The following is a 20,459-nucleotide window of genomic DNA, read 5'->3' as shown; positions in this document are numbered from 1 at the left end:
GAGAGTTTACTTTATTCCAGCATTTATTCTGTCCTATCCAAGGAACTCGGCAGCTCTTAGGACTTTTCAGAATCTGGACAAATATCTTCTGGGTCTTGGACAGTGTGGATGAGGTTTTGTCTCTGGCAGCTGCGTGAGGATTTGGTTAGTATTAGTAAGTGGGCTGGTCCCCTGACTGTATCATATTCTCCATGTATGCCCTCTTCGTCATCAGAGTGATTATTTTTTTCCCTACCATCACTGCTATTCCAGATCCTTCTCTGGCTCTTGAGAACTCCGAGGAGCCAAGAGTTCTGTTCAAGGGTATTGCCTACCGTGGAATATCCATCTTCTCCACATGGAAGGCAAAAAGAAGGCACTTATTCTTTGTGTTTGTCCCTGAAATGTATCCCCTCCAGAACTGAGTAGTGCATTTTCTTCTCTTATTCTTGGTTATTCTGTATTTGCCATAGGCCAGTGTTATTGTCAGTTAAGGGCTGAATTTATTGACATGGGTGCACTCACCCCAGAAACGGGTTTTAATGGGTTGATTCAAGTGCTGAGGAGAGGCAGTAATAGTTTCTAAAATTCCTTTTCTCCTTTCCACTGTGAATATTAAAATCTCACTTTGCTTCAGTGTTTGTTTGTTTTTTGGGTTTGATGGCATTTTATAAAAACTTTATAAAATGTTGAACATTTTATCATTAGGAAAAAAGTCATGGTTGTCCCATTTGCATCTCCATATGCCCTCATGCCCCTGATTTTTTTACAAATGCAAACAACAATCAGTTTAAAAGTAGACTTACCACAAAACACAACAAAGCCCAATAATAATTGTCCTTATATGCTAAGTGATGACAGTTTTGGTGGTGACTGAAGAGAGAACTAAGATTCCTGAATATTTTGGTCTTGGCGCCCTTTCACTAGTATCTAATAACGCTAGAAAGAAATCCTAGTTTTTCAGAAGTTGTCTAGGTCAGCAGTTGTCAAAATTTCTCTACCAGGATTCACACTTTAACAACCCAATATATGTTTACATGCACCTACACACACACAACTGAAACAGAAGTTTAGAAAATCATGCAGGATTTTAGCACATGATGCCCTCCTACATTTTCTACTAGATTTTGTTGTTAATTTTTTTTAAAAAATGATGGTCTTGACACACTAAATTGATCTCACTAGCTACTGATGGGTCATAACCCACAGTTTAAAAAATATTCTGAGCCCATATACTAAAAAAATGGGGCAAATTTTGTTCATTTTAAAAGAGAAAATTATTTATTAAACCATATAAATCAGGGAAGTTTACCTGAGACTTGGCTTTGCTATTGTGGTACTTTATTCTCAGGAATGTCGTCATCTTGTCCAAGCTAAAACATTTTATGACAAAATATTTTGAAGTAGGTTTCTAAGTTTTTATATATATAATACCTTGGCAAGTGTTATCCTATGTCCTTTTATAGGGAGGAAAAGTTTCTCTCATAGAGGTTATAGTTTGCTCAGTGTAAAATAAAATTTGTGAAAAGTATCAAATTTCTTAATTCCTAGGCCAGTACACTTTGAGAAGTTCTCAAACTTTTCTCAACCTCATACCCTATGGTGCTTTCTTACATATTTTCCATCTCCCCCTGTAGGCAAAGAAGACCTTGGTGACCTTCACACAGAGTTAGTTTCTTAGGGACTGACCAACTGACCTTGCCTGGGATACCAACTTTACCTATTTTATTCAATGTGCAGAACACCTTAGATCAGGGGTATAATGTATGTAAATAATAATTTGTGTAACTCAGACTCCATATGGTAACAGGACTCCAGTTCTAACTGAAGCACTCATTTTTAGTAGGTTAAATTATGTACGAAAACTAACTTTAGAGTGGATAGCAAACAGTTAATTGGGGTGTTGAGCAGGGGAATTTAGTGGGGGATTTAATTTTGACTCAGGTTATTATGATTATTTTCATGTAAATATAATCTAAGCCATATGGGAACTTTGTGATTTATAGCTAAAAAGCTAAATTGTAACTAAAAACCCATGGTAGTAACTCTTAGGAAAAATGAGATATTTTAATACCCCACATTTTGAAGAAAAGATTAGTTCTAATTATGAACACATAATATTGAAATCTTTGGGACATAGTCCTAATTTACATGTGAACTTAACACATTTTGGAGGAAACTAAAACCAGGACCATTAGAGCTAATATTATGAATGGAAGACAAAGTATCAATGCCTTTAATAAGTATTTTGTAAGTTTAGATGCGTTATTCCAGATTGATTAACCCGTTTTAGCCATTTTACAACCAATTGGTGACAATTTTAAACATGGTAAAAGAAAAATACAAAATAGAAATAAATTTCTTGAGCATTTGATTGTTTTATGTATGAGATTATACAGAATAAGAATACAGACACTCTCTATGGGACCATTTCATAAGGGAAATGCTTCTTAACAAGGACTCATATTTCAGTTACAGAAGCGTATCAACTAAAAAAAAATCATTAACTACCATGTCGAAGAAACTAGAATAGATACAGTGGTGGAAATAAGAGTTTAATCTATCACTAAAAGCATTTATAATATACCTAGGTGAAACATCAGATGTACATATAAAACTAATTACTAATACCCAGCTGTGTAGGGTAAAAGACAAATGAGTGATACAGATGATAAAAGCTAAAGAAGTCCAAAGAGAGAGACCATTGCAGATGATATTATTTATGCCCAACTTTATTTCCCAAAAGGACTAGAGCATTGACTATAGTGGTTAGGGAGGGGGTGGATTAAGGGGAGCTTGATAAGGAAGATAAACCTGGAGCTGTGCCTCAAAAGATTCAGGGAAGAGGATGATAAGGAAGAAGGTGTTCTAGGTGGTAAGAAGGGCATGGGCACCAGTATGGAGACACGGAGCGCATGGCTGGGGAAGAGTTAGTGGAACAGTTTGTTTCATTTAGGAAAACAGCAGGAGATAAAGTGAGCAGATTTGAGGATGGATTCTGGAGCTCTTTGAATGTTAGGCTAGGAGCTAAACCTTAAGTTTATAGGTACTGATGAACTTCTCAGGACTTTTGTGCAGGTATGTAATGAAATGAGGGGGGATTTTAGGAAGATTAATCAGTGGTGGTGGGTATGAGCATGTGAACATGGAAAAGATTGGCTATAGAGAAAAATTAGGGAGATATAATAGTCCAGGGGAAGGTGGGGGATGGCTTGAGAGGTGGGAGTGGAATTAGGAATGCAAAATAAAGAACTGATGTGGAACACAAAAGGAAAAATTGGTGGGTCTTAGTGACTGAAAAGCTATGGGAATGAAAGTGAGGGGGGAACAATAAAATCTGACTCCTATTACAACTTAGGAAGTTATAAAATAGAAAATAAAGATCATGAAAGTTAATTTCAGAATATATATGTTAGCACTTTGGACTAAGAGTGCATATTTTAAATAGTTTCTCCATAGGAATAGATTTTATTTTTTCTTTCTGCTTTTTTTCTTAGTTTTGGTTCTGGATTATGTATGAATCAAAAAGTTTATTTTGTATTTGTAAAGAAATATGGTTAGTATTCTGTTGTCATATCTCAGAGAAATACTTGAACACTAGCTTATGAGGGAGGGGACTACATCTAAAAAAGGGGGGCAAGTAATTGGTTATGGAATAGAAAAGTCAAAGTCAGAGAAGAGATATTTTGTAAAGTTTTATCATCTCATCTATTTTGATACATTGTACAATGGTGTAAGGATTGAAAGCAGACTGGATATGTAGAGTCTAGTTATGACTATACATTTAATAAAATTCAAAGTAGAGTTAAAACTATAAGTAGCCAGATACCCATCAATATGAGAATGGGAAACAAACTATGGTATATAGATACAATGGAATACTATTCAGCAATCAAAAGGAATGAACTGATTCAAGCAAGAACATGAATGAATAGAAAAGTATTGTGTTGAGTCAAAGAAACCTTACACAAAGTTCTACATACTGTATGCTTCCATTTTTATCAAGTTCTAGAATCGGCAAAGCTAATCTATGGGGAAAATAATTAGAACCATGGTTACCTCTAAGGGTGGGGGTAGGGCATTGACTGGGAAGGGGAATGAGGGAACTTTCTGGGGTGATAATGTTTTATGTGTTGATAGGAGTTTGGGTTACATGGGTGTATGTATTTCTCAAAACTCACTGAATGGTGCACTTTAGATTTGTGCATTTCACCACATGTAAATTTTACCTAAAAGCATAAACAAATATTGGACTTTGCTTAAAGATAAGCATAATGAAGTGTTTAGGGCTGATAAGTACTGCAACTTACTTTGAAATGAAATATACAAAATGAATTGATGAGAGGATAGAGAGATAAATAATGCATAGATGATTATGTAATAAAGTGAATAAGGTTAAATATTAATTGTTGAATCTAAGTGGTAAGTATACTATACAATTCTTTCAACTTTTACGTATATTTGAAAATGTTCATAATAAAATTGGGAAAAACTTCAGGAACTATGGCACACATTAAACCTTTGGATAACTACGTTTTACCACTATGGAAGGCAGTAAAACACAGTGATTAAGAGGCTGGGGTCTTGAATCATAGAATCTTGAGTTTGAATCCTATTAGTTGAATGTTTTATTAGTTTTGAGAACTTGGGCAAATTATAATAGGTTTTTCTCTCCTATAAAATGTGAATAATATCTCTACATTTTAGAGTTTTATGACAATTAGATGGGTTAAGTTATATAAAATATTTACCAAGGTATCTGGCATATAATGAACTTTCAATAAGTTATTAAAAATTTCAAAGCAGCATACAAAAAATGCTAATTAAAAGCATAGTATCACTGTCCTGTAAGAGTCAATTCTACTAAAACCACTTTGTAGCAGATATTGGATGTTTTTCTATACCCCCCAAAGGATAAAACTGATGAAAGATATAGTGTCTTTAAATATTTTTTTTTTACTTAAATAGATGAAGACCTAGAAAGAAAGCACATTTTTTTCCTTATAGATTTCATTAATTTCATTGTAATTCAGTACCATTTGCTGCATACCATTCACTGCCAAAATCTTGGACTAGGAGACAAGGAAATGAAACTGAGACGTGGTCCCTATCAGCAATGAGCTTACAATCTACAATTTTATGTTTTGTTGCTCTTTAGAGGCTGAACAGTACACTAATAAGCAAATAGACTGAAGTGTACTTTTAGATGCTTACTTTACCTTACATTTTAAATAAATAGAATCTAGACAAGGGGTAAAGTGCTATCCATTAGCACTTTCTGTGATGATGAAAATGTTCTACATATGCACTGTTCAAAACAGTAACCACTAATCATATGTAACTCTTGAGCACTTGAAATGTGACTAGTGCAATGAAGAGGCTACATTTTAAATTTTATTTAATTTTATTAAATTTAGCCACATGTAGCTAGTGGCTACCAGAATGGACAGTGCATCTGTAGAGTGTGTGTGTTTCTTAAACTATCTGAGGAGAAAGACCAGTTTTAAAAAAAAAATTCCACTCTGTTCTGGAATAATCTTGTAAAATGCAATTAAAATTACAACAAAAATGAGGAAAAAATCAGACATGCAAAATACCACTTGATTTTTAAAATTAGGTTCATCAGCATAAAATTGCTCTGTTAAACATGCTGTAAAACTTTCTATGTACTTACTCTCAACTTCTGTATATTATGTCATCATGTACCAGTGACAATTTTCAGTCTAACATCAGTCCATGGACCACATTTAGAGGTAGATAGCAGTCCCATTTTGCCCAATGTACCTACAAATATGAAATTTCCTAAAACCAATCATTTATGTTAAAATTACTGGTATGGTAATTTTACAGGTGCAGGCAGAGGTACAATTCAATAATACAATTACTGATACAACAGCTAACACTCTTTGCAGCAAGTCTTGTCTAGAACAACTGTATATTGACAGTGCAGAGTGGACAACTTCAAGGTGGACTGGGAAGGCTTGTTTGATCCAGTGATGTTTTTGCAGTTGGAATTATAAGCTGAAAAATCCTTCTTTCTATAAAGTTCAGCCTGATGTTTACAACAGCCAAATTTGCTCAACAATAGAAAGAAATCCCTTCGGAATGCCTTTGTGAAAATTGCATAGAGAAATGGATTGGCACAAGAATTGACAGGATAAAAAAGAACCAGTAAAACTTTAGAGTTGGTTACTGTGATAAGGGGCACTTTGAAGGCAGCTGAGATGGCAAAAAAAGAGATAGGTGCCATGCAGGTGAAATCAGTGAAGATGAGGATTGCCATTTTCTTAGCAATCTTTGTATCTTTGTTGGTAGCCATTAGACCTGGATTTTGAACTGCAAAATAAATTTTAATGTAGCAAGCACAAATGATGATGAAGGCTACTACATTGAGTATCAGGATGGTTAGAATGTAGACTTGTGAGATAGTGGTTTCCACATCCATAGGGAGGCAAATGCTTACCTTCATGTAATTGCTGACACCGACAAGGGGCAGCATAGCAATTAGAGTAGAAAAGAGCCACCCTCCAAGCATAATCGGGATGGCATGTCTTAATCGCAGCTTTTGGTCCAACTGAATAGCATAAGTAATGGTGTGCCATCTTTCTAGCGTGATGACTGTGAGGGTGTAGATAGAAAGTTCACTTGCAAATACAGTGAAAAAACCAGCAGCACTACACCCACTCCCTGTCTGCCAATCAATGGCATGGTTATAGTACTGGCCTTTGGTTTGGGAATCAACTGAGGCTATGAGTAGCAGATAGAGCCCCATGCAAAAGTCTGCAAAGGAGAGATTGCACATGAGAAAACGGGGCACTGTCAGCTTGTAACGACTGGTCAGGAGAACAAAGAGGACAGTCATGTTTCCCAAGATGGCTAGGATATTAATCAGCCAAATCAGGACCCTAAGGAAGTCATAGCCCATAATATCTTCACAGGGATTAAAAGCATCTGGTTCAGGAGCACATCGGAGAGTCTTAGGTGAGCAGAAACCATAGTCATAATCCCAGCCACTCAGCTCACTCTCAGCAAAGATGGCAGAATAACTGTAAGAACAATATTTTGGTTCAATGTAAATTTAAGAGATTTTCTATGATTTTGAATATTAAAATATTCAAGAATCATTCTTAGTGTTTTTAAAAAAGATTAAACAAAAGGAAACAAAGGTATAACAGCCTTAGCCTTAAATCTGTTAAATTATCTGAGGACTTGGAATTGACGTAGGGGTTCCTTAAGAAGGGAACAAAAAGTTATTTAGAGTTTTTTAAAAATAGATTTTACACACTGATACAGAGACTTAATGAAGCTGTTTACATAGGATGATTTTCTTTGAAAAACAAATTTGGAGACATAATATATGCTTACTAAATCTAAAGAATCTTTTCTTGGTATTTTCTTAGCAATTTATCTCATATAGTCGTCAACCAAGCTGCTACCAAGCTGTTTATCTATACTGGAATACAAATAGGATTGTAAGATGAGCATTGTTGAAAATTGTCAGCTACTGGTGGACTTGTTTGCATTTGAGACTCTGGGTAATCAAATAGCCCAGTTGAGAAATGGAAACCAAGGATAGATTACTAGAAACCTAGGAGCAGAGGAAGAAGCAAATAGTCATGCCAATAGGAAGAAATAATGAAAATAGATATTGCTTAGGGGTATGAGTCAAAGGGTGGATTGAAGAGGGACCCTATCCCTAGTGAAGGAACAGTCTGTTCCTTGCTATTCCCTTCCCCTTCCAACCCCACTGCTACTTTGTAAGTTCAAGTTTTCATCCTCTTCTAAGGGACATTTACATTAGTTTTCTTCCTGGCCTCCTTTCTCCACTTTTAGCTTTCTTCCCAGTTCATCCTGTATATTCTTCCTGGAATGACCTTTCCTAAGCACAATTCTGGGCCTGGTCTCTGGGACCCAGACTCCCTGGGTTCTGGTCCTTGCTAAGCTGCCTACAGGCTGTATAAATCTGGGATAGTTACTTAACATCTCTATACCTTGAGTTCTTCATTTGCCAAATAGGAATAATAATCATACTTCCCTCATAGAGTTGTGCTAAGGATTAAATGTGTTAATACATTAAATGTGGAATGTTTAGAATAGTGCCTGACACATAAAGTGCTTGATAAATGTTAGGAATCTTTACCACAAACACACATCCCCTGTGCAACCTCTAGTCACATGGAATGACTTGTGGCTCTCTGAATAAGTTCTATAGTTTCCCCATCTGCCTTTGTATGTGTTGTTTCTTCTGCTTAAGATTTCCTTACTCCCTCATCTCTGTGTTGCATTCCTCTTTATTCTTAAAGACAACCTCCTCTGTGAAGCCTTTCTTGATTCTACTCCTTTAAGGAGTTGTCACTCCTCTTCTGAGCCATGGTTGCACTACTAGTACTACTGTAGTTATCAAACCATATTGCAGTAATGTGATGACTTCCTAATACTCTTGTTGTCTGTCTTCTTGAATAGGCTATTAGCTTTTTGAAGGCAGCAGACTGAGTCTTATTCATTTCTGAAATTCCTGTGCCTCTCACAGTTTTGGCTCAGTATGTCCATTCAGTAAATGTTTGTGGAATGAATAAATGTAAGCCATATGATAAGGATGACCCTGGCTCTGGGAGGAATTGAGAGGAGACGAGCAGGGAGAGTATTCAGCATGATGCATGTAAATACAACAAATTTTTTCTTGCCTACAGTCTGCTACTACAATCTTAGAATATGGAGAAATGGGCATAATTTTCCTGTCAAGGTCATCAAAAATATTTTACCTTAGGGTTCCTCACACAGTTCAAGAGTATTTTCTTCTGCTCTTACAACTTACCCTCTCATGTTCTATATTAGGAAGTGAACCTTATATAGTGAATGAATGAGATAATATATTTAACCAATACAATTATTGAGGTGAAATAATGCAGATTATGAAAGAAAGAAATCTATGACCTGGGACTCCAAAAATGTTTTAGAATATTTTACAGACTAATTTTGAACTTGCGAAGGGATGTTGCTAAGTGCTGAAGTTGTATAGGAACCTCACCAGTCTTATTCTTAAATATCTTTATAAGCAGCACATTCATTTGTTCTCATCTCATGGACATCAATATAATGACATTTTTTTCTATCTTTAAGGACTTAAGGCGGTTATAAAGAACTATTAAAGAAAAGAGGTATAGTGGGTTGCATTGTGTTCCCCAAAAGATTTGTCCACTTGTGACGTAATTTGGAATAAGGGTCTTTGCAGATGGAATTCAGGATCTTGAGGTGAGATCATACTTGATTAGGGTGGGCCCTAAATCCAATGACAAGTGCCCATATAAAAGACAGAAATGAAGACACATAGACATGGGGAAGCCACTGAAGACAAGGCAGTGATTGGAATCATGTATTTCCAAGCTAGGGAACACCGAGAGTTGCCAGAGCCACTGAAAGCTGAGAGAGAGAAGCATGGAACTGATTCCTCCTCAGAGCCTCCAGAAGTAATCAACTCTGCTGATGCTTTGATTTCAGACTTCTGGCTTTTAGAATTGTGAGGGAATACCTTTCTGTTGTTTGAAGCCACCAATTGGTGGTAATTTGTTATGGCAGCCTTAGGAAACTAAATCAATAGGTCATTCATTTCTTAGGATTAGAAAGGTCCTTCAAAGACTATCTGAATGAACCTCTCATTTTATTGGTAAGGAAACCAAAATTAAAGGAGATAAGTGACTTACCCAAGGTCCTTGGGAGGGGGTGGTGGTGGCCTGGCCCCCCCCAGATCTTCATATTCAGCCCTTTCTCTACTTCCCTGTTTCCCAGTGCTTTTCAAAGCATGGTCCTTGGACCACTCTGTCAGAATTGCCTAGAGTGCTTGTTAACTTGCAGATTCCTGGATTTACCCCATACCCTGAATTAAAATCTCTAGGGACATAGCCCAGGAATCTATCTGTTAAGCAAGTTCCCTGGATAGCTTTTATGCAAAATAATAGCCTTTATTAAATCAGACAGAAACTTTCCAAGTATTGTAGCCTTGATTTCCTTTTCTTCCTTTCTCCTTATCAGAACTATTTCAGCCATTAAAAACACTGAAATAAAACTTCTAAACTCTGCCATTATTTCTGAATAAATTTATCTCAACAAAAGGTCAAACATGTATTCCCCCTAGTCCTTTGCCCTTTCTTTTTCTGTCCTACTGGGCATATGTCTAGCAATTTTTCTCCTTGGGGATCTGTCGTCAGACCAAATACCCACCTGTTACTACTTATATTTATGTCCTGAAATGAGTCCTGAGGGCAGCCTCATGATATTGACAAAGCCCAGCTCAGAGCTCTCTTTAGCAATATAGGCTATGACAGGGAGCATGAATGAACTTCCATGGGCTTAGCAATACTGAAATAATGGAAGGAGAAGCTGGAGCACTGCTGCTCTGGCACAATGAAGAAAGAAAGGAGAAAAATGGGAATTTCGGGAGCACAATGGGGCCACAGAGAGCAGTGAGGACTTGGTGATGTCTTGGGGAAAGCAGGTAAGGCTTACTGGCTGCTCTAGTGCTTTCATACACCAGGGACTCAGGAATGGTATTCTGGTGGGAAGTGGGAGGTAGGGGATTTATGATAAAAAATGTTTTCCAACAACACACTTTTTACTTAGAGCATATATTAATTTCAGGTAGTTTGGAGATGCTGTTGGAGAATAGGGCACTAAAAGCATTGTTAACATAGCAAGCTCAGGGTTGTATGCTCAATTAGTAAGGCTTGGGGCAAAGGCTGATGAGGATTATTGGGGGTAGGCTAAAGTCCTCCATCTCTCCATACCACCACTTGATGCCACCACTGAATGTTCCCAGAAATGGTTTCCTGTTGATGAAAATAAGGCCATATGGTTGTCAAAAAGTTCTGCGGAAAGGTGAGTGATTGGGGGATTATTGAGAGAGAAGAGTGGAAAGGGTGAGGAAAAGGAACACTGGAAGATAGATGGCATAAACCTAAATGAAAGGAAAGTAAAAGGGAACAGAGCAAACTACTGTCTACCCTAGGTGTATTCATATTCTTTAACAATCCTTTGACCCTTAAGGTTCTGAAAGCAAAATGATATTACATACGAGGAAAAAAGTCACAGAAAGGATGCTATTTTCCTGGGATACTCAGTGTTACAGAAATATTACTACCAAGGATTCCTCTCCAGTTCTGAGGAAACTCAGAGCCCAGGAGTCCTTCTACCACACCACCCTGCTGCCTCCATTTACCTTGGAGATTGAAAGGAAAAAAAGAAGAGAGGAATAAAAGATGTAGGAAAAGGAATAGAGATTGGCCAGGTATCTTAGAAGGGCATCTGGTTTTGTAGCCTGAAGGACACATAGGGGTGAATAATAAAATTTCTAAACCTCGGTAAATGTGGCATGAGGATTATTTGTTCTCTTTTACATTTGAAGTAGAAATGCCAAGGCAGCCAGCTTTTATGTTAAAAGTCAGTGAATAGAATAGAATTGTAGTTCCTGTCCAGTGTATGTTAGTGATAGCACCAAGACCGAGTAATTTTAAAGCTTGGAGCATAGTGGTCAAGATGTCTTAGGTCTCTTTGAAGGGAAATGGCTACTTCTGGAAGCTTTGTCTGCAGTCAAACCAACAGTCTTGTAGAAAGCTGACCACGTAAATAGGGAAAACACTTGCAAATAAAGCTATCATTTAGACTAGCCCTTAGTGACATCAAAATACCTGAAAATAAAGTTTTAATTTCTGAGGACAGTTTAATATAATTGCAGAATGAACATTTTGGTACCTTTTTAAGAGTTTTTTTTTTTTTTTTTTTTCCACCAGTTGAAAGAGGTACCTGATTGATTGGTTGACATTTGCAAAGAAAAATTCCTATTTTTAAACTATTAAAAAATACTTTGCAAACATCCCCCCAACCAAGATTTTTCTCTTATCAAAAGAAAATCATTGGCATTGATAATAATAAGGTGCACAAAGAACAAGATATGGCTTCCTGAGTTTCTTTGCCTGCAAATACTTACAGTGTTTCATTATTTAGTTTCCTTGCTGTGCTTTCACATTGTTTGGAAAAGTTTTCAAAAATGGAAAATGAAAAATTCTGCCTGAAAGAGAAGAGGTGAAAAAAAAAAACAAAAAAAAAAACAGTTGAGCTTTTGGTCTTTAAAATAAACTTGACCGTATCTATGCTTTGTTCATCCAAATTCTTTACGTATTACAACAGCGGCTTGTTCTGCACCATTGTCCTAACTGAAATGCTTCCTGGGGAGAGAGTAAAGACTTCTGAATTGTCATTAAAGTGCTTCCAGCTTAGATAAAATGCTTCTGAATGCTAAGTGTTTTGTGTGTGCTCTAAAGATGAAAAACCTTAAATTTGTCATGTTGAATCATGGATTTTTTCAATGCTCATTAAAAGCTACCTTTACTGTGTGTTAGGTTTGCTCCTCACTACTCTCCTTTCCTTGATTCCCAGATAACCATTGAGTTCATGGCTTTGAATTTTAACTGGGAAACTCTTTGGTGAGAATTTGAAGTTTCTGAACCGATCATTATAATGTGAATTTTATGCTTTTTGACTTATGTGAAAAAAAATATACGTAGGTGCTCTCTGCTTCTCCGTCTCTCCCTCTAAGCAGATTATTCCATGGAAATGGGGGGAAATGCCAAGAAAATAAAAGAATGCCTGTACTTAAATTTCAAAGATGAAATAAAAGGGAGGTACAAAGGAAAGGAGAGCAGGCTCTGAAAACCCCAGCATTTACTGAGGAGGAAAGAGAAATGAGGTAATTCAAACTGGACATTTCTGTGTATTATTCTTCTCCAATATTATTGAGACAATTCCTTGTAGGAATAACTGTACAAAAGCAGGAAAGTGGGGAATATGTCAGAATTATTTGACCCACTGGACTCACTTTCAAAAATTAATCTGTTATTTTGGGTCAGTATTGTAAATCCTCAGACTTGGATGAAATAGCACAGTGTGTGTGTGTGCCTGCCTGCCTATGTGTGTGTATAAGTGTGTGTTTGATGCTGGCTCCAGATTTGACACTTAGGGATATTTATTATGTGTGAACAAATCTATAGTTAATCGGAAATGTGAGTGTTCTTGACCTTTAGGTAACAGCAGAGGGTCCCATTTACCCCATCTTTGTTGAAATTTTAATCATAGATACCAAGGAGGCTTTGGGGGCCATCTTCCCAAGCAGCTGTGTGATTTATCCAGGCTTAGCAATTTCAGGGCAGAGGGGTGCCTCAGAATATTCACAGATATTCCACTGGCCCAGCTTAAGGCTGTCCATCCTTATTGGCACCCAAGGGCTTTGAGCTTTAGGGATACGTAGGGAGTCAGTTAAAGCTTGTAATTCAAATCAAGATACCCTCCATGTGACTACATTTCTTTCTCACTCTAATACAGGCCCGCAGTGACATAATCCACCGCCCCCCCACACACACACCCCTAGAGGACAGTTTCTTTCAACTACTGGAATAAAAAGCCCCCAAACTAAACTTTTTACATGCCAATGATTTCAGAAGAGATGTGACTTCTTTGCCATGAGAGCAGAGGTGTCCAGAATTAACATTATCATAAACCAGCATCTGTACCAGTCTCCTAATTAGTCTCTCAACAGCCTTGCTCACCACCAACCCATCTTCCACCCTGCTTCCAGAATGATATTATATGCAAGGAAATCTGAGTAGTCTTGCTTTAAATTCTTCAGCAGTTCCCATCCTCTAAATTACTTGGCCTGGCACTCAGAACTCACCATGGCCGACCTCTCCCTGCTTCCTCTCCTGATTCATCTTTCTTCATGTACCCATAAGTATTCTTGTTCCAGTTGTTTCTTAACCCAAGCCTTTCTGTCTTCTTGGAATGCTTTCCCCATACCCATCTACCATCTCCTACCTCTTCTTTAAGGCTCAGCCCAAGTCACCTCCCCCAGGAAGCCTTCCATAAACCCTGCTGTCATTTGGAAGCTCCTCCTCTTGCTCCCATAGCACTGTGTCCTCAGCATCATCATAATATTCTCTATTGTATTTAAATATTGGTTTTCTTGTCCCTCCCATACCCCTGCCCCACTGCCTGAAAGCTGTCTGTGACTCTGGAGGGTTCGGGTGAGCTCTCACTCATCTTTGTATCTTCAGGCTTTAGCACAATGTTTGGAATATGGTAAATGCGCAGTTAGTGTTCTCTGAAGGGTTTAATGGTGCATAGCTCTCTGAGCATAGTGAATACTTTATCCTTTCAGTTATTCAGAAAGCTTCAGGTAGATCCACACCTACCGATGCAAGGAACAAAGTTGGGTACAATACACGCCAGTTGGTTGATTATAAGTAGGTTGATTCCAAACAAAGCAGAACACTGGTGTCACTGTCTCAGTGCTTTATCCAATAACAGAATCAATAGGGATTGAGAATTTTTCCTTAGGCTGAATAATAACCCTTTACGGCAGGGTTTTTCCAACTGTGAGTGGTGACCCATTAAAAACAAAAAAATTAGACCAGAAAACATCAGTTTATTACATATAAGAATTAGGTATCGCTTTGTTTTGTTTCAGTCACATATGTTACATGTGTACTGGGTTGCAATATAAAAAAGTGTTTCTCATTACGCATCTCAGTCAAAAAAGGCTGCAATACACTGCTCTAAGGAGAGAATGAAGTTATGGCACCCTGCCATTCCATTCTGGGTTGAAATGAATCAGATGTCTTCTACTGGAGACAAACCAGGCAGGAACTTATGCACCTTCTCTCCCCAGACAAAAATAATCCTTGGGGAGATGGGATCCTATTCTGAAATGGAAGATGCTCTTCTACTGGGAGAGAAATAGCTTTAAAAAAATAAAAACCTGCAGTATTTTGTGTCAATTTCTTATTAAAGATTGAAACCTTGCGTAAATTTTACCCTCCTGAGCCTATTCCCCCCACTTCTTTAAAATGATGCTGCTGATAAGGATTAGACTAATTAGTCTTTGAGGTGCCTGTTTTGTACTCCATTTTGCAATTGCTAAAATAGGCTATAATTCAATTAGCCCAGAACTGGCACAGAGGTCTTCTGGCTGCAGGTGAATCAACTATTTGGCAGCAGTTTCCAGGAGGAAACAAGACATTTCATTTTCTTCTTATCTGTCTCAAGGTGACCTCATGACCTAGAAGGCAGGGAGCCATTGACCAGTTAGTTGGCTATGTTGAGTTTCTGACAGTTTGGCGGGTTTTACCTTTTGTTTTTTACTTACTGTTTTGTTGGCAAATTTCTAAAAGCACAGCAGTGGCTGGGGTAAGTCAGTGTGGCTTCCAGGAGATTGGTAAATTTTTCTTTTGATGGCAGTTTTTTAAGAGAATAGGATGATGTGGCAATTAGCATCTGAATGGACTCCAGCCCATAGCTAGGCAGGGTCTGCAGTTTGGTGGAAGAAATATCCCTGAATGAAAAAAGGGGAGAAAGGCTTTTTTTTACTTATTTCTTCTACACAGTTGATTCATAGGATGAAGCCTCCCCTCAACAATAGAATCATTCTAGTTCTGAGGAGTCTTCTCACTTTGCTCCATCGTGCTTTTCCTTTAATTCTCCATATTAGTTACTCTCACTAAGATCTGAATTCAAAGAAGCTCTGCAGTGTTTTTTTTTTTTTTTCTCATATGCAATCTTGTATTCTTTTCAAGGCTGAGTATAACTCCTTGTACTTATCATACATTCATTAGCATTTTTTCTCTCTCTCTCTGCCCTCACTCTTTCTCATCTTCTCCTTCCCTCTCCATCTCTCCACTTTAGCAGGGGAAATTAGCTACTTGCTTTATGAGATAGCAGGTGAGGCAGTGACATCAGCTTTTGTGCTCTACCCCAGAAGGAATATTCAGGGCTTCAAATGCCTCAGTCTTTGAGTGATCACTCCCAGTGGGGGACATTCCATGAAGCCCAGGCTGGTTATGCTACTAAGAGCTGCTGTGTGGCATGAGCCATTTTCTTCCTGGGAAGCAGAATAAACGTCCTCTCAAAGCAAATTGGACTCTTCTGTTCAAAACAAGCAAGCATGTCCATGCAAGCAGAACTGTGTGGGAAGCTCAGACTTTGTAAACAAGGTCCTGAACTCTTCAGTTTTACAGCTCTTGAGGCCATATTGAAGAACATTCCAAACAAGTTAGATGTCAGAAAGAAGAGTCAGCAGGAATTTTAAAATTCTTCCCATCTTCTAGTGGCTGCTGCTACTATCCCATGAAACTTTTCCAACAGCACAGCCCTCCTTAGCAATCTATCCAATATTTAGTATGGTTTGAGTGCTTGCCACTTACTGGGCCCTCAATCCTCCCTGGCTGGGCACTAAGCTTTGTATTGTTTAACATTTTATGTGCCTGATAACAAGTATTCATTGAGAATGTACTATGCTCCTTGCTGCGTCTTGGCCCTGAGATGTAGTGATGGTTAAGACTCTGTCCTTGTGTTGAGGACAGAGCCCCTAGGAGAGGCACCTAATTGAGTTTGGGGGAAGACAGAGAAGGTTTCCAGTTGGAGGTAACATTTAAGAGGAGTCCTAAAGGTTGAGAAGGAGTGAGCCAGGTAAAGATGGGGTTGAGGTGAGTGAGGTGAAAAGAAAGGGCATTCTAGGCGGAGAGAAGAGCAAATGTAAAGACCTGGCAGTAGGTGAGAGTGTGGCTGCTGAGGAAAATTGCGTGAGTTTAGTAGGACTGGATTTCTGAGGAAGGGAGGAAAGAGATGTGGCAGGGGTCGGGGGGGGGGGGTTGGGGGGTCAGGGGAAAGGGTCTGGGGTGGGTAATGGAAGGTCCTCCTGGGAAGGGCCTTGAGGCCCTTGAGAACATTTGATCCTTTCTTACACCCTTCCTTGGCTTGTCTTCCTATTTTTTTTCCAGTGTCATGTGAATGCTATCCAGTCTTTGGTGTTTTTCCTGACTTAGTGGTTTCCTAAGTATGGGAGATAGAAGTAGAGATAGAGGTGAGGTAAAGAGAGAGTGAAGTATTTGTGTGTGGTTAGGGTCCCACGAAAATGACACTGGATAAATGTTGGAGTCAGAGATGTTGGTGGTTGTTGGCCAAAGCTTGGTCTGGAAAAGCAAATTATCTCACTTACTTATTCATTTACTGAACATCCATATGTAATTTGGCCTTAGGGATATAAAACTTTGGCCTTAGGGATATAAAACTAAAGCCTGGCCCCCTACCTTTGAGGAGCTCAGCCCAATGGGAAGGACAGAGAGGGTGAGTCCCTTATGCCAGATGGACACACACACAAAGGGGACCCATTGTGGGTGGTGTTCATTATTTACTGCCTACTTCATTTTTAGTCCTAGACCAGTTTCTTTTCTGTGATAATGGCTTGTGAGGACCTCATGTCTCTAGGGAAGTAGAGGGAGGACTGGAGAGGACTGGTATTACCCATATGCCCTGGCTGCTTGCAGAGGTGGAAATAGCAGTTAGAGATGCTGGGAAGAATGGCCAAGGAGAGCCTGGCCCATACTGGCATGACATGGGGGCAGAGCAGGTTATATTCCCTACCTGGTTCCCAGCCGCATGACCTCCAACCTCCAGTCATAGCTCCTTCCATCTCCAGTCTTGGTGCTGTTCCTGGTCACAGGTAAGTGAAGGCTATTCACACTAGCGGGTCTCTGGGCTCAGGATCATGGGGCCCTGGTTGCAGGTTCTGCTTTGATTTGGGGTCCCAGGACCAGGGCTCTTTCCTAGTTCCTGATCCTGTCTGGAGCTCTTGTTCTTGTTCTTGTTCTTGGCCCCAGTCTTGGGATCTTGCCGAGTTCATAGTTCTCCAAGGATCCAGAGCCAGCTTTCCTCCTGGAAGTCTTTCTGGGGACTGACGTTCTCTCAGTCAGCTGCAGTCCCTGCCACCTGTGGCCAGGCCTCCCTGATGCCAAAGCTGGCTCAGCCCCAGGCTAGTTGGCTGCTGCAGATTTGACATCTCCTGGGCCTACATGTCATGCCAGTATGGGCCCCGCTCTCCTTGGCCATTCTTCTCAGCATCTCTAACTGCTATTTCCAACTCTGCAAGCAGCCAGGGCATATGGGTAATACCAGTCCTCTCCAGTCCTCCCTCTACTTCCCTAGAGATATGAGGGCCTCACAGGCCATTATCACAGAAAAGAAACTGGTCTAGTACTAGTGAAGCCTCACCTCTGCTGCCCCTCCCAGACCATGCCCCACAAGGGGACAGGGCTATCCAAACAGATTTCACTGTCTCCCCAACCCTCTGCTAACTAAGCCTTTGCATATGCTATTCCTCTACATAGAATCCCTTTCTCTTTATTATCCTTATTAAGGTTTCCTTACTAATTTCATTTAGCCTTTAAGGCGCACATCAAATGGTATCTTCTCTGGGAAAACCATCCCTGACATAATTAAGTGTTTCCTCCTTTCATCTCCTGACTCAAGCTCTTTTTGTTCCCAAGTTCACCTCCCCCACTAACCCAAGAATTCTGCAGCTCCAGTGCCCAGAACATGGGAGGGAAATCATTGGTGATTATGGACAGATGAACTTGGCAACATGAAATGATGACTAGTATAGGCTCTTGGTAGGACAATCAAGGCAGCAGAATTTGCCTTAGTGCCTCTACTTTACACGGCTTTTGCCACTTTTGTGTCCTTTTCTATTTGGGTAGTCAGTGTTCTTATTCTGTTTTCTGCTTTAAAGAGTTATTATCTCAGGTGTGTTAGGAATTTATGTAAATCTTTGCAGACCTGTTTTTTTTTTTTTTCTTTTTTTTTTGAGGGGGCACATTTTCAAGTGGGCAATGGGCAATATTTCTTTACCAAGGAATGTATCTCTAAGAGTGAATTTTCAGTCTCAGTGACAGATGAGTGGGGGAATATTTCTGGGGTGTGGGTGGAAGGAAAACTTCTGGACACAATTCAGATTGTAAGGGCATAATGAGAACACTGTTGGGGAAGTAACAGACCTCTAGGTCTGGTTATATTCTTCTGGGCATGACAGTGTAAGTGCCTGCAGTACTTTCCAAGCAGGCCAACCAAAGACTGTCGTGCAGGGTGTCCTGTGAACATACTAACTCACTAGCTCTGTTCTGTTCTGTGCCTGACCCAGAGGCGGCCTAGCAGGTGGCCAGCTTCCTATAAGAGCTCTTCTCATAGAGTGTGTTAGAATGGAGAGTATCCAGCCAACTTCTAAGATTCTAAGATTCTCATACACTGAATATGAGTCACATACAGAGTGACCCTCAGGTCAGGATGGCCAGAAGCTGAGAGATAGCAGAGAAACCAGTGACGTGAAACACAAGGCAAGGAGGCCATAGTATGCTAAAGTTATGAGGTCTCATGGAGAGTAGAGAGGACTGATAGTGTTAGGGTTTGGGGTTGGTAATAGCAGGGAGTAAGAAGTATGCAGAGTAAGGAAGATAGTGGCAGGTGAAAAGGAGCAGACAGTATTGGTGATTGACAGTGGTAGTGTTAGAAAGTATACAGAGTCAGGAGTGGATATTGGCAGGAGTTAGGAAATAGACAGTGAGGAGTTGATAGTTGTGGGTGGGAAGTAGACAGAATCTCAGTTGCTAGTGGAAGGACTTGCTAGTGGCTGGAGTTGCAGGCATGAGCTAGCAAGTAGAGTTTTGTGTTGATAGTGATAGTGATGAGACGTAGAAAGTAGACAGATAATGGCAAGAGCTAGGATATAAAGAATAACTGGATCAGTATGTCCTTCCCCTGTTCAAAATCCAAAACTTCCCCCTCTCACTTAGAGAAGAAGGTCTACAAGGCCCTGCATCACCTGACTGACTCTCTGCTGCCTTTCTGTCCTCATGTTCTTTGACTCTTCACTTTGCTCACTCTGCCACACTAGCCTCCTTACTCCTCAAAAACGCAAGGCAAGTTCCTGCCTCAGGGCCTTTGCTTTTCCTATTTCACATACGTTGACATCCAGGTGTTTTCCCTGACCACCCACTTTCAAATAACTCCCCCTCCCCATTTCTTTCTCCCCAGCCAACTGAATTTTCCTCCCCCACAACGAACACTGTTTGGAACATTATATAGTTTACTTACTTTTTTAACCCTTGTCTATCTTTCCCCATTCTATGAAGGCAGAAATGTTTGTCTTTTCTTATTCTCTGTTGTTTCCCTGGTGCTAATACAGTGCTAGGCATGCAGTATGGGCTTACAAAATATTTAATGAATGAATGAATAAACAAATGAACAAGTGAACTGGGTTACCATGTTCACCGTTTTTCTAGCACTTTTCTCATTTTAACATTACATACTTGTTTACTACTGTGCCTGTGTACTGTGGTCTCCCCTGTCTGGCTATGATCTCTTAAGGACCTGGACCAGGGATATTTTGCTCATCACTGCTTCTCCAGCCAGGTGCTTAATAAACTGAGGTTGTGTTCAATCAGTGTTGTGAATGAAGGAATAACCATGTCCTAGAGTAGGGAGTAAGGGGTAGGTGCCTCAGTGGGGAGTGATGTGGTCGCCCTGCCTTAGAGCTGCAGAGTCTGGAACCCTGTTGCATTTCTCCCTGAAGCCCAACTGCAGCTGCAGTTGTTCCCTTTCGTATGTTT

General features: G+C 39.5%; 1 protein-coding gene across 1 annotated transcript in view; it reads right to left on the bottom strand.

Annotated features, from left to right (window-relative positions):
• Nucleotides 1-5,875: 5,875 nt before the first annotated feature.
• The window catches only part of LHCGR (luteinizing hormone/choriogonadotropin receptor), a 61,645-nt gene continuing 47,061 nt past the window's right edge, over nucleotides 5,876-20,459 (bottom strand). The window contains exons 9-11 of the mRNA XM_037807054.1: nucleotides 15,170-15,355; nucleotides 11,960-12,040; nucleotides 5,876-7,025 (exon numbers count right to left, since the gene is read on the bottom strand). Of these exons, the coding sequence (XP_037662982.1) occupies nucleotides 5,876-7,025; nucleotides 11,960-12,040; nucleotides 15,170-15,355 (1,417 nt within the window). The remainder of the gene's footprint in view (nucleotides 7,026-11,959; nucleotides 12,041-15,169; nucleotides 15,356-20,459) is intronic.

The sequence above is a fragment of the Choloepus didactylus genome, chromosome 17 (assembly GCF_015220235.1).
Source record: "Choloepus didactylus isolate mChoDid1 chromosome 17, mChoDid1.pri, whole genome shotgun sequence".
Lineage (NCBI taxonomy): Eukaryota > Metazoa > Chordata > Mammalia > Pilosa > Megalonychidae > Choloepus > Choloepus didactylus.
Note: the sequence above shows the minus strand (reverse complement) of the source record. Positions and strands in the feature narration are given on the sequence as shown.